The sequence below is a fragment of the Melanostigma gelatinosum genome, assembly GCF_949748355.1.
Source record: "Melanostigma gelatinosum genome assembly, chromosome: 7".
Classification (NCBI taxonomy): domain Eukaryota; kingdom Metazoa; phylum Chordata; class Actinopteri; order Perciformes; family Zoarcidae; genus Melanostigma; species Melanostigma gelatinosum.
The window spans coordinates 11,075,489-11,089,379 of NC_136640.1; the positions used below are offsets into that span (position 1 = coordinate 11,075,489).

Here is a 13,891-nt window from a genome sequence, read left to right on the forward strand (position 1 = left end):
TGACGACCCGATTGACCCGATGAGCCACAGTGTCCTCCAATCTCCCCAATTATTAGAAATAGCACAATGCTAAAGAAAAGAGAGGTTCAGAAGTGTTTCATTCAATGGTTTTACGAGTTGTTGTGCATTGTTAGTATGTCATGATCACACAGAGGTTTTTATTGGGATGTTTTGTGTAGATTTATGGTTAACATGAATTGCATTTATTTTTCCATTCTCATTTGTCAAACATTATGTACAGTTGATTCCAGTTCATATAAAATCTTCACACCAACACTGTGACCTGACACACACTCAACTTTCAAAATTCATACGCACGCATCCAGACACAGTATAAGAAAGAAAAATAATGTACAAAACTGTCTCCCTATGCAGGTATTAGGTTTTTACTGATGACCGCTGCATTTGATAAAAAGGAAAACAATCTCCTCTCAAAGCAATTGGAAATCGCGGCAAATTCTTTCGTGAACAAGTCTATTCCTTAAAAAAATGTGATGAGAAACATGCACGGCATTCCCAGGAGCCACCTTATTTTAATGATCAAATGCATCAGTTTTAATTCGACAGAAATATTTACACAGATTTCTGATGCAACGAAAACCACGTTTAGATTGTTTTGGCATTTCAATTCAAATTCACCAGGAGAAGCTTCTAGTTAAATCTGCATTAACAGAGAAGAGAAATGGTAAATTACTGTATTATTTCAGACCAGATTATGTTCTCTTTATCCTCTTTTTCAGCATCCCTGACAACTGGCTGGAGTTTAATTAACAGTGCATGTTACATTTACACAATGGTTATGTGCCGAGTAGCTTTAAAAGCCTAAAGTCAAGGGTCAATTTGCAGCTTACAACCACATCTCTGTCAAATGGATTATGATCTATTCTTTTCTTTGCACTGGACCTTCCAATCGTGTAGCTGGATGGCTCTGACGTTGATTCGTAGACAGTGATCAGTAATGGGAAGACAACCTAGGAGATTTTTGCTCTCCAATGTATTGTTTAGTGGGAGAATAAACACGAACACATTGAAAAGAAAACATAATTGATATTCCTTTTTATGAGACATGGTGAGAATGCACATCCTTGATAAAAAAACAGGGCACACACTCAACACTCCATGTAGACAGTTTGAAATGAACCTACAATAAACACAAAAAGGGGAAAACAACAAATACATTCTTTTTTTTATGATTACATATAAAAACTCAGTTTTTGGCCAATGATATGGGACAATCCTTGCTTTCCATTTGGTGCAAGTGACCTCAATGCATACATCAGAGCACCCCGCACTCACTGGGGAGGGTTTCATTCAAGCATTTCATTGGTAACAGATTCCCCCTGAAGCTCAGAAGCTTTTGAGAGCTCACTCCCATGAGGATTGATCGTGGCCACAACATTGACTCACTGGGAAAATACAAAACTACTGAACCAAGACCGGACAGCCTTGAGTCACCCGTGCAGAAACAGTGCTACTCTGACAATTCAGCAGTCCTTTAAATCACAAGTTCTCTCTTTTCCTACCACCGGAGTATAGGAGGGATCAAATATTATCTATTCACTATGTTGCTGCTTCGCGTCGCATACTTCAGCCCGACCGGACTGTAAACTTTATATAGAAGCCAAGGCACAGTGTTGGATTCAGTCTCCCAAAGGATCGGACACTTCAATGTAGCAATGCTGTCTCGGATAGAAGAAACATATAATTTCTCTGCTCAAAGCTGTACTGAAATGAATGCATGGTATCAGATGGGAGATTGTGTGATATTAAGCACTTCCATTCAGACTTCATTACACATCCTCTATGAAAAAAAAATAGAGTGAATTAGGACTTATCAGCTGGAAGCCCTCAGCCAGACAGGACAGGTGATTATCTATAAGAGCACTATTGCGTGGCTCAGAAATGAAAAAACGGTGGAACTCAAAACCTGCTTTAAGGGTGGATGAGGGTCACAGTGGATCAAACGTTTACTTCTCTCCCTCTTTTATCGCCTTCTCTTTGTCTATTTCTCCTGATCCAGTCAGGTAGCGATGGAGCAAGCCTTTCAGTCCAGACGCCAGCAGGATGCGCTAAAAGAAATAATTTAGTAGCACTAATAACTGAGTGAGTCCTTTATCGCTCCTGTATTTCCGTCATAAAAAGAGAGACAGAGACGCTGTCTAGAGTTCAAACTGTTCCTTGTTGGGTAAATTTAAGGGAGAGATCAAAATAAACCACTGATCCAACATCCAAATTTGTGCAATGGTCCTCAGATTTTGTTGTCATACAGTGTCTCCTCGTCGCTTTCACTCTCGTCCTGAAACTCATTGGCAAGCAGCGACTTCTTGGAGCCCATGGAGGTGAGCCGGATCTCATCGTCGTAGTCGTCTCGGTGCTGTCGCAAGCGGTGGAAGCCATCTTTTTGGCGGTTAGACTTGGCGGCACACACACACCAGATGATGCACGCCGTCACCACCAACGCCGTCATGGAGGCTGCTGCAAGGAGGAAAAGAAACGCGCAACTCAGCACGTCTGCTTACAGGCACACACCGTTTCTAGCCAAGACAACATTTAAATACTATCACACAGAGATTTTTGTTTTGATGATTAAGCACACTAAACATAGGACTGTCCTCCATAAGTGTCTATGACAAAGATCATGCGAGAAGACACTGGATACAGTGTGGACGAAGAACATTCCTGAGTGAAAACTAGTTAGGAGTCTTGGTTCCAACTGCTCATAAAAACACTGAAAAGGAGAGGAATTGTGTACTTCAACAGCATTTAAAACAAAGGGAATCATTTATATTGTGTGTGTGTGTGTGTGTGTGTGTGTGTGTGTGTGTGTGTGTGTGTGTGTGTCATCTGTGTCAAAGATCACAAGACTAACAAAGACAAACTTAAGGGGGAGATTTGTATAATTTTGAGACGTATCACTAGCAAGATTTGCGTCATAAGAGCCGGTAACCGTTAAAGGTTTTCACAACAATAAATCAAAACATGAACTGCAGATTAGAGTACCATTTTAGCACCTCACAGTAGCTAGAATACAAAATGACATATGCTTTATTTTATGTGGGGCGATCACATCATGCATATTGTCAACACTGGTTTCTAAAGTCCTTTTTATAGACATGCTTACCTGCACTGGCCACCACAAACTCTCTGGGCAGGCCAAAGATGCTGTTGTCCATGTCAAACACAATGATGATGGAGCTAGCAGCTTCATAGGAAGACACCACCACCTGCAACACAGCACAAATCGTTCAGTAGGCCTCTGAGCCTTCCTGAAACACTGTCACATTCCGTCAATGCTGAGATGATTTACAGTAAAACAGAAACTCAGTGAAACATCAGAATCAAGTTACTGGTTTGTTTCATGTGGTAGCCGCTGAATATAAATTGCTTTGCTAAACTTATCTTCTTAACTAACCTTTTGACGTCACTCAAAATGCAACATGAAGACAATGTCAAGCTCTACCACATCATAAACAGAATCATCTCATCCATTCGGCCTGTTTCTCTAAATCGAGGTGAAAGCCGTTTAGCCGTCTGCCAAAGCTCCCTACTTAAGTGCGGTTGTTAATTACCTAATCAGCAAGTCTCCCTTACAGGTGTGACTGCTGAGTATAATCTGATGCAGGTTGTGTTGAATGTCTAAAAAAGGATTTGAGTGCTGGCTCATCTAAATCCTAAATTAAACAGATATTTTCTGAGAGGTGAATCACTGGAATCTCTTTCTGTAACTTGCCTGACTTTTCTCCACAGCAAGTGTCTCTTATTTATTCAGCGCCATTGTTCAAGTGCAGTTAAAAAAAAATGGGAGAAACTAGACCAAAAGGATTTCAAACCATGTGGTTTCAGACCTGATTCAGTAATGTGGCCTGAACACACAGCCAAGAGTTGTTGGCAAAGAGTAAGTGCACCTCTTTATCCTAATTTCTCTCCTTGTTTTTATTATCAACATGGGTCGCTGGTAGTTTTTTGGACAGTATGACACAGAATAGCCAACAGAGGAACTGAATCCACTGAAACTAATGTCACTTTAATTTCCAGAGGAATGGAATGCGTCCCTATGGTCTACGGCGGAGTATTCGATGTCCTAAGAAATATGGGGAGACTATTAAAGAGAGGAAATACATGTTGGCCCCGAGTTACGATTTGGACCTTTTGTGTGAGCAGAGCGACGCAGACCCCCAGAAACCCCTGGATGACAAGTATAAAAGGAACGCTGCCGTTCTTCCGGATCTCAAACTGCCCCGCAGCGATGGAGCCCTCACTACTGAAGAGAGGACCTCCGGCAGCTTGTCAACTAGCCAGCCGGGACCTCTGATGATTCACGGCTTCACAGTACCGGAGTACCAGCAGACGTATCATTCAGTGGTGGATCCCCTGCTCTTAAGGCCTTGCGGGAGGCTCGCAGCCTACAGTCTGAAGCTGGGCAGAAACATTAAGGAGCATCTGTTTGAAGAGCTGGCGTACCCCACGCTGCAAATTTCTGAGCAGTCAAATGGAAAGCTGGAGCTGATGGAGAGATTTTGTGTGCTCCGCCCGACACCTTTCATAGATATAGACAGAAATGGGGAACCACAATAATATCCTCTCACTAACCTTCTATGATACGAGTGTACTATTTATTATTGTTTATGTCTCTTGATACTTTATTGAGAGAGTTTTCATTTTCCTTGAAATGTAAAGTAGCAGCTGGATTTATATTTCAAATGTTTACTGAAAAAAATGAATAACAATATTTCACACAGTTTAAAAAACACAATTATGCAATACCTACGAAGCCAAAATGAATGCTGCATTTGGGTTTGTATCTGCCTCAGTGCTCAATATACCAAATCATTAGTTTGTACTGTTTGTTTGATCACCGCCTGTTCAACAAGTCACATGTGGTTGCAACTGATGCACAACTGCTTTCAAAGACTCGAGCATAAAAATCATGCTGAAAACCAGAGATTGCAAGTCTCTTCTTCTACTTTAATTATCATCCACATTCAAGGCTCATCTTCAAAATTGTCATGTATAATAATGTCAACATTTTTAAAGGCTCATCACATCTTTCGTATGCATTTCAATTTGATCACAATGGAAAAGAATAATTAGACGCTATACTTTGATTTACTTGTTGTAAAGTGTTGTCCCGTCGTCCTAAAGGCTAATACATCCCCTGACGGTATGATACATGGTATGAATACAACTGTGTACCTCTTGACGTTGTTGTTGGTAGCCATCAGCAACGGCTTCAATGTTGTGGTTGCCAGGAGCCAGCAGAGCATGAAAGTAGCCGCCCTCTGCAGTAAAGACTCTCACTCCCCCGTTCAGTACAATGATCGCCCCAACAATGGGCTTTCCACTCTTGTCCCGCACCACGCCACGCACCCCTTTGTGGACCTGGGTGGGGTAGAAATAGAGGGTAAATTAAAGGCTGTAAAAATCCTTAATTTCAGAACAATATATGTTAGATATGTCATTAAAACACGCTTTCTTTTATTTTTTTTTTAAAGCTAGAGCACTCACTATTTTAAGTTTCCATACTTTTTGAAAATATCTCACTTAATCGGTTACAAAGGTAAATAAGTCGTACAGTAGTTAAAAATATTCATGTAGCAATGAAAAACAAGTCATGAAACAAACTCCATGTTGTGCTGATTACATCTGGCATCATACCTCCACCAGCATGCTTAGGAGAGCCTTCTTGTTCTCAGCCCAGAGTGTGGGCAGCTGCTCAGCAGGAGGAAACAAACAGCAGCCGCTATACACGGTGATCTCTGGACAGTGACCAAAGTCCATGCTGAAGTCCTGGTAGGACACGAACACACACAAGGACAAATGAGACAGTATTGGGGCAGAAGCCCATTTCTGGCTTTGCTTTATGAAATGCTATGTAGTGGCAGCATGGACGCCAACTTAACTGCAATCACAGACACTGTAGTGGAGAGACTTACCTTCATGCTCCCCATGTGACTTTGTCTCTCTGCTGCCCTCATAACTCCATCTGGGATGTTGCCCACTGAGTCACAGAGAAGTTCCGTTAGGTATTAATGACGATTCAATACCAACAAGACAACAGGGTTTATTCTTGGCACTTAAATTACATACTCTGCCCATTATTTGAACATCCAGTGTTCCCGAGGTGCATCTTGGGATGGTTGTTGGCGTAAACACTTGCCAAGTACTTCAATGTGCCCTCATTTTCAACTGAAAAAAAAGAGAGTACCGGTACATAAAACCACAAGGCCAAACAGCAATCAGTGATGAGATGGCGTATTGTTTGTCGTACTCTTTGCAAATTGCTGCTGCAAATAAAAAGCTTGTCAAGTCAATCTGTAAGCTGTGAAGAAACCTACCAGGCTGGACAGGCTTGTCATAAGGGTAGGTAGCAACAAGGGAGCCTCCATCAAGGGCAACAGACAGAGTGTAGGTCTTGTCTAGAATCAAGTCCATCATGGCTCTGGTCTCTGGTTGGGCCTCCACCACACGCTGTGACGCATTGCCTAAAAAAAAAAAAAAGCGTTTTATGGCAAGTGTATGTAGAAAGTGCAATGATGTGTATTTGTGACATTCACCACAAATCTTTCACAATTGCAGTGTGAATTAATTGATTAAATATTTTTTTCTTTTATCTTTGTATCTCAATTCAATTGTGCGCACACACGCACGCACACACACACACACACACATCTAGACAACTGACCAAAGAAATCTGTGTCCAGATCTTTGCCACGAGCATTGTTCAAGCCCTGGATGGAGGTGCACTGCTTCTCAATAGCCTGTTCTCGTCCATCTGGGTTGACAGAAGGCACGATGACAATCCGGGTCTCATTGATCAGCTATGGAAGGGAAACAGAGAATGACCAAATACAGAAATGGCTGAATCTTGTACTGTACTTACTGGGACCTGTAACAGTACAAACTGAACCCAATCCCGGATATGAAAGGTTTTAAATTAGGTTGATTCCAGGCTATCAATACACTATATTTCCTGAGACCCTCCAAAACTCACCCTGGTGATGACTGGGTTTTTGCCATAGTTGATACACAGGAGGGCAGCAAACTCCAGCAGCAGTTCTGTGCCCACAGGGGCATTGCCATGGATCCCAGCTACCAAGCGGATCTTGGGCTCAGAAGGTTCAGCTTGCCCTGGTCTGTTGGAGATTTCCAAAGCCCAAATGGTTCGAAACTCTACACTTTGGCCTAAACTGGACACATAAGAGAAGAAACCAGAGGGTACATCATTATTATAAGAAATGTAACTGAAGCTGTAAGTAGTTCTGGACAGTATTGACTTGTGGCATACAGAGGATGCGAGATATAGAGGTATGACGTCAAACAGTTATGTATCCTGAAGTGGAGATGACGCTGGCTGGTTCAAATACCTGTGTAAAGATGTTATTTTGGGAAAGTTAAGTGTGAGGCCTCTCACGAAGCCAGAGAGCTCTTTGTAGCGTCTGTAGCGGAAGCTGTTCTCCGTGGCCGTGCTCCTGACCAACTGCTCCAAACCCTGGCCCAGAGAGAGGTCCTTGATTAAGCTCTGGAATGCCTTCTCAGATGGGTTCTGTGTAGGTTGGGGGCCCTTGGGAGACTGGCCATTAGGGTCTGAGTGAATACGCGTCAGTCTGAAATCCACCAACTCTACATGATCCTTTGAGACTGTGGCGTAGGTCCTCACAGGTTTATACCTGGACAACAGAAAAAGTTAATAGCAGTAAAAATCAGGGGACATAACGGCACAGAAATATGTAGAAAATTCTCCGTTTGGAAAACCAAATCTTACCAATGAGCGGAGGCAGTGATAGAGTAAGTCCCAGGGACCAGCAGCCTCCAGTAGTCTCCAGTGAGAGCTGTGGTGATATTGTGGTCTATCTGCTCCACACTAATGGTGGCATTGGGAATTCCTGTGCCATCCCTAGTATCAGAGACTGTGCCTTTTACTCCACTGTGAACCTACGGAGACACATTACCGTATTAATATGAGTACCGGTACAAGCAAAATTGAGTATGTAGGGAGAAAGCTCTGGGGAATGTTAAGAGTTTACTACCTGGTGTATGAACTGAAGCAAGGCCCGTCGGTTTTGTTCCCAGTATTTTGGCAATTCTATGCCCATGGGGTACTTCACACAGCCTAGCTCGATGGTCACCTCAAAACAGTTGGTGTTGACGTAGTTCCAGTCCTGCATGCCACCTAAAGAAAAAGTGGTCCTTTAACTTCAAATTCCATTTCAACACACAGTGATGTTAATCAAACACCCTGAACTGCCAACAGGCATAGTCAAAATGTGGCAGATTTACTTTTAATATCCACCATGAAATTACAATATTGTGTCCATTGTTGAAGAATCAATCACACTTTAGTCTACAACTACAGCAGCTTAATTTACTTTTACTAAATTACCCCTTTTGCAGACAAACCGACTGACTAAACTAGTAAATAAAACATAATAAAAGAAGTCTGAATTGGCCAAAGAGGTGTGGGCAAAACTAAAATAATGAATGTGGCGAGCAACCATGGCGCTATGGTGGATTTAGGCTTACCTGCAACATTGTACCAGACGGCACCATTGGTGATGCCATCCTTAAAATATTCCCCATGGTACAGGTTCTCACAAGTGTGTCCACTGTGCATCAAAGGATTCTCCTGCACGTGCATCACACACACAAGAGAAAACAACAATGAGTACTGTTGTGGTCAGGTCTTCAAACCTCGTCTTTCCACAGATGTCACAAGAAGCCAGCGGCCTTTCTATGTTTAACTCCTCACTCAATTATAACATGAAACCACATGCACGCATAATTATCCCAGCCTGAAACAGATCCAACAGCAAGAGTGTCCAGTTACCTGTGAGTAGGCTCTAGACAGCCGCTGAAAGACTTTGTCATCAGGCGCCTGGCTGTACTTTGTTATCCCCTCTTTGTCATCATCATAGGGGTAGTTGACGACCAGGGTGCCTAATATTCCACAGCACAAGCATTAGACAAACAAGTGAAAAAAACAATTGCATCTGTGGTTGAAATATACTTGCTGTGCATCATTTTTTTTACCTTTCACAATGTAGCCTAATATCTAGACTTTAAAGTGTGGATTCAAAGGCAAAACTTAAAACGATAGCAGTAATCCATTAGGTTTATTGAAGTAGCTTTAAAATCCAATTCAGTGTGAAATCTGCAATCTTTGGCACTAAAGTTCAAAATGAGACCGTACCTCCATGCAGGTTGGCTGACAGCGTGAAGGGGATGCTCTTCATCCAGTTCATCACAGCTATAGTTTCTGGCTGTCTGGGCTCTTTGATTGTAAAAAACTGGTCTGGGAAGTTGCGGTTCAGGTCAAAGTCGTTGCTGTTGTTGCGCCCTTTGTAACCGGCTACATCACCTGTGAGAGAAAACAATGGCTAGCTATGGCAATGGCTAGCTACCTACAGGTTTCCTTATCTGCAACCACAGCATGTTCCGGCTGATGAGATATGCACACAACCTCAGCTCCACCTCCCCGATACTTCCTGTTACACATCAGCAGCAGCTGTCAGCTAAAATACACTGGCAGACAGAGGAAGTGCTTTTGGAAATTCCCCCATTCTTTAAAAATATTCACAGAAGCAAGATGGTGCAACTAAAGCGCCATTTAGACCAGCAGATGCAGGATGTAAGGAGATAATATGCAAGGATAGACTACTTCGCAAAGGAAATTAAAAGAACAGCTTATATGTGACAAAATAATGCTTTGTGTACCTCTCAATACAGCAATATACACTCAAGGAATGTTAGTCAACTGATCAAATTACTGTTACAACTTTGCTCATGTATCCAAAGAAATGTAACTGACACCTGTGTGGCCTGTCTGCTAAGATAATGTTACTACCGGTAGTCTATATTCCATACTGTGCAGATAGTGTTACTTTAGTGTGTCCCTTACCTTCAGTGGCTACCTCATATCCGTCGGGGTTCATTGAAGGCATGATGTGGATGCGGGTATTGTTGACCAGCTGAGTGACCTCCGGGTCAGTACCGTAGTTACGGCACATGTACTCAATGAGGTTGAGCAATAACTCTCGGCCCACCACTTCATTACCGTGCATGTTGGCTACATACTTAAACTCTGGCTCACCTGACATCAAAACAAAAGAGGAGGTCAGAGTGAAAATTTGTATTAATAAATAGCATTAACATAATGGCATGCACACATCACATTTTCAGGGAATATTCTCCATGACGCGTGAATAAAAACTCCTTTAATCAACCCATCGAAGACTTACCATGCTCATGGACAGTGGGGTTGTCTGAGATAACCATCACGTAGAGCTCACGGTCTTCCACGGAGCGGCCGATGCTGTGAAGATGGGCAATAGAGGGGAACTCGCTGCTGTACTTGCGCAAGAACAGCTCCATGTCTGCGTAGCTGTGGTGGCGAAACTTCTGAGGCTGAATGGGCTGAAGTATTCTTCGGTGTACTTCGGGTGAAAGTATAGGTGGGCTGCTGTTGCGCGTTGCTTCAGGAACCAACCGGGTCTGGGTGGAGTCAGAAGAGTCGGTGGTGGTGGTGGTGGTAGGGAGGTTTGGATCATTGGTGGATGGCATGGTGTATGTAGTCACAGTGATGCCACCTGGGCCCTCGTTGACCACAGGGGCCAAGGTAAAGTTAAGTTCTGTGGCTTTGCCCTCCACGACCACAACACTGTGGACTGTCATTGGTGTGTACCTGTGTACAGAAAAAAACAAACATGCTTGAGTACTTCTACTCCACCTTAAAGATACCAGGAAGTACCCAAATTAGATGACACAGCAACAACATTTTCTTTTCTTCTCTCTACCAGGAAGTCGTTCACCAATGACTTCCAATGACCTGTGACATACATTGTTCTTCAGAAAGAGAATTACTCTGGAACTCTAAAGAGGAATGCAGCACTTCTAGGTAAATCTGGCTGGGACATTGATGCTGCGCTTCACTTTTTTAATAATCTGTAGGAGCCAGGTTACAAATTTTGCTTTGGGATTTGGCAACAAACAGCGATGAATGCACCGCTCTCTGTGCTGTGATCAGTCATTGCAATGGCATTTGAAACCTGACTATTAATTGCGATGCAACTCTATTTTTAACAACCTGCTATGCGAAGGAATGTTCAATGGTATTACTCACCCCGGGGCCACAGCTGTGATGTTGTATGTTCCTGGAAGTAGAAGGCGGTAGTAGTCCCCATGTTTTCCTGTGGTCAGGTTATGGCGATTGCTTGCCACCACAATGCTGACATTGGCGAGGGCAGCACCATTGACGGCCCTTTTCACATAACCATGGACACCTATGTGAACCTGGAAGACAGTGATATTGTAAATACCAAGGGTATCCGGCTAAACTGGAGAAATGGTATGGTAACGGTATCAAGCAGGGTGTGGCATAGTCCTTTTAAATAAACACAAAAAAAAGAAGGTAACATTATTATGAATGCTGATGTATCATTACTCATTTTCTTAGTTATGAGCTCTACCATTTCTATGTAGGCTAGTAGGGATTCCCTGTTCAGATCCCATTCCTTATGGAGCTCAGCAGCAGGAGGATATTTGCAGCAGCTCAACTCCATGGTGATTTCCAGACAGTTACTATGCAGGTAGTTGTAGTCCTCCATCCCACCTAGACAACAAGCCAGAAATGTAATGAAGAAATGAGGCTAGAAATGGAACCAGCACATTCAATTATATGTTGTCTAATAGAGAAGAATGTGTCTAAAACCAGAAATGAACATGCAAACGTAAAGTAAAGTCTTAACCCTAATTCGACCCCATTTTCATCTCTTCGATGTCACAGTTTACAGATAGTGTTGAATGTGTCAACACGCCGTGGCGTCTGCGGTTCGGCAAACAGAGACGAAGAGGAGGGCCCACTGGCCATCCCACCGGAGCGACAGCAGGCAGCCGGAGGCTCCCTGGCTGGACGGTTGCCAAGACCGCCTGCTGGGTGGCTGCAGGAACCCAGTGAATCACTGACCCTTTGAAATAGGGCTCAAACGCCAACAAATAACTCTAGCAAAGTAACCAGCCTCCCACCAGTCAGAGTAAGGAAGACATCAACCAGGAAACAATGGCCTTTAACTATCTGTGATGCACAACAATGACAAGTATTTGACAAAACACCTTAAATCCACAACCTCAAGACTTTACAATACTCTATAGACCGTTTCCAGAGAAGTTATTTTCAAGAATTGAAATTTAAGGTGAGCTAGAGCTCAAATTTGCATCCCTTTAGCTCGCAAGCAGTGGCTGGATTACAAAAAGAAACTAAAAGTGAACTGGTACTGCTAATAATAAAATCTCCTTAACTTACTAGTGTAGCTAGAGAACAACATCCTGTGTGTTGGTATGGATTCAATGTATTGTTCATCGACACTGCCTTCCTGCAGCCAACCCTTTCCTGTGAGGGCAAGCGTCCACACACACACATCCAGTGGCCTCTGACCACTACAACTACTAGGCCCCTTTTATGATCACTTTTTTAAATTCTCACTAAATCAAGGACACTTTAAAATGTCAAATAAAATTGTGGGGAAAAAATGCCCATTGTTCTTTCCAGGAACCCAAGGTGACATCTTTAAGTTCTTTATTTTATCAAAACAATAAATATACAATCCAATGATATTAAATGACTATCATACATGGAAAAAGAAAAGCAGCAAACCCTTAAGCTGGAACCAGAAACGTTTGGGCATTTATACTTGAATATACAAATGTGTTCTTGCTTTGATTTACCAAGTAAAGAGCAGTTTGACGTGCTGCGTGTACTTAGTTAACTGTGTAGTCGAACTGCTTCCTTACATCCCATGACCCGTATGACTGAGAATAACATACTTAATGCGGTTGTTAACTCTACAGGTGAGACGGATCTTACGTGTCTCCTCGACGTCCATCCCTGGAGCTGCTGTAGCTGGTGCACAGTTTACTGAAGGAGACCAACTTCAGGTCGAGTTCATTCTCCAACTGTCTGGCCTGCTTTCGCAGATCTGTAACACACACACACACACACACACACAGAGAGAGCGAGACAGAACAATTCAGTGCTTAACAACGGCTCATGTTAGTTTAATGCCACAGCCATAAGCAATGGCATCATGATTAGAGCAACGCTTTCTTCCTAGTACGTTAGGAGTGACATGAACGTAGTAGCTAACTTACATAAACCGAGGGAAAAAATTAACAAAACACCATCTAATGGGTGTGACAGCTGGCACAACGGCCTCTCGAGGTGTGTAGTTGATGAATCGTTCAGAGTGGCGACATTAATTTAACTCAACAGTGACAGAAATAACGTTGATTTGCATGGCGATATGTTAGTTAGCTTGTTGGGAGCTAGTCGTTGTAGAGACACGTAACGTTATGTGTTCAAACCACAGATGTGAGACAAACGCGCCGACAGCGGCGGGCTAATTGTTGGAATTGTGAAAACTGTAGCAGCTGTTGCTTTACATTCCATTTTCTTAAATCGAGTCCCTCTTACCTTCCCAGTAGTTGCTGCCTCCTATTCCTGCCATCTTTGTTGTCCTGCGATGTCACCGAGTTCCGGGCTGGGTGTGTCACGTGTCAGAACAAGACGTTCCACTGACACGAAAAAATATAGTGTTGTTCTTTCGCCCTCAGCTGAGCCTCTCAGGCAGCACACTCCTCAGGATCCACCAGGCTCCACAAATAACAGCCAGCTAATACAATATAAACAGCGCCACCTAGTGGTCATTTGGGATCCCACAGTAAGTTTCAAACAATTAGTTACATTATGGGTTAACCTTGATATATCATGCAGATACACAATATATTGTAGATTATATGTATACCGTCAAATTGTGTGATAGTTGATGTCAATTTTGTGTTTTTGTACTGTTAAACCCCTACGATGAATGTTTAATGTTTGCATCATATAGGAGTTTTTAAA

General features: G+C 42.8%; 1 protein-coding gene across 1 annotated transcript; it reads right to left on the reverse strand.

The window, feature by feature from the left end:
* Positions 1 to 1,037: 1,037 nt before the first annotated feature.
* On the reverse strand, positions 1,038 to 13,528 carry LOC306779982 (carboxypeptidase D-like). The gene is made up of 21 exons (XM_079272119.1): positions 13,463 to 13,528; positions 12,857 to 12,968; positions 11,463 to 11,605; positions 11,117 to 11,286; positions 10,236 to 10,678; positions 9,896 to 10,087; positions 9,188 to 9,355; positions 8,825 to 8,934; positions 8,521 to 8,623; positions 8,028 to 8,170; positions 7,763 to 7,932; positions 7,365 to 7,667; positions 6,992 to 7,187; positions 6,683 to 6,818; positions 6,336 to 6,482; positions 6,088 to 6,186; positions 5,934 to 5,998; positions 5,656 to 5,787; positions 5,194 to 5,379; positions 3,122 to 3,224; positions 1,038 to 2,475 (listed from the first exon to the last, which is right to left on the reverse strand). The coding sequence occupies exons 2-21, from the start codon at positions 12,873 to 12,875 to the stop codon at positions 2,249 to 2,251; spliced, it is 3,255 nt and encodes a 1,084-aa protein (XP_079128245.1). The 5' UTR covers positions 12,876 to 12,968; positions 13,463 to 13,528; the 3' UTR covers positions 1,038 to 2,248.
* Positions 13,529 to 13,891: the final 363 nt, after the last annotated feature.

Coding starts and splice junctions, on each gene's coding strand:
- LOC306779982 (XM_079272119.1), bottom strand. Junction 11,287..11,462: donor TACTAGCCTACATAGAAATG/GTAGAGCTCATA, acceptor ACTGTCTTCCAG/GTTCACATAGGTGTCCATGG. Junction 8,624..8,824: donor TGTCTAGAGCCTACTCACAG/GTAACTGGACAC, acceptor ATGCACGTGCAG/GAGAATCCTTTGATGCACAG.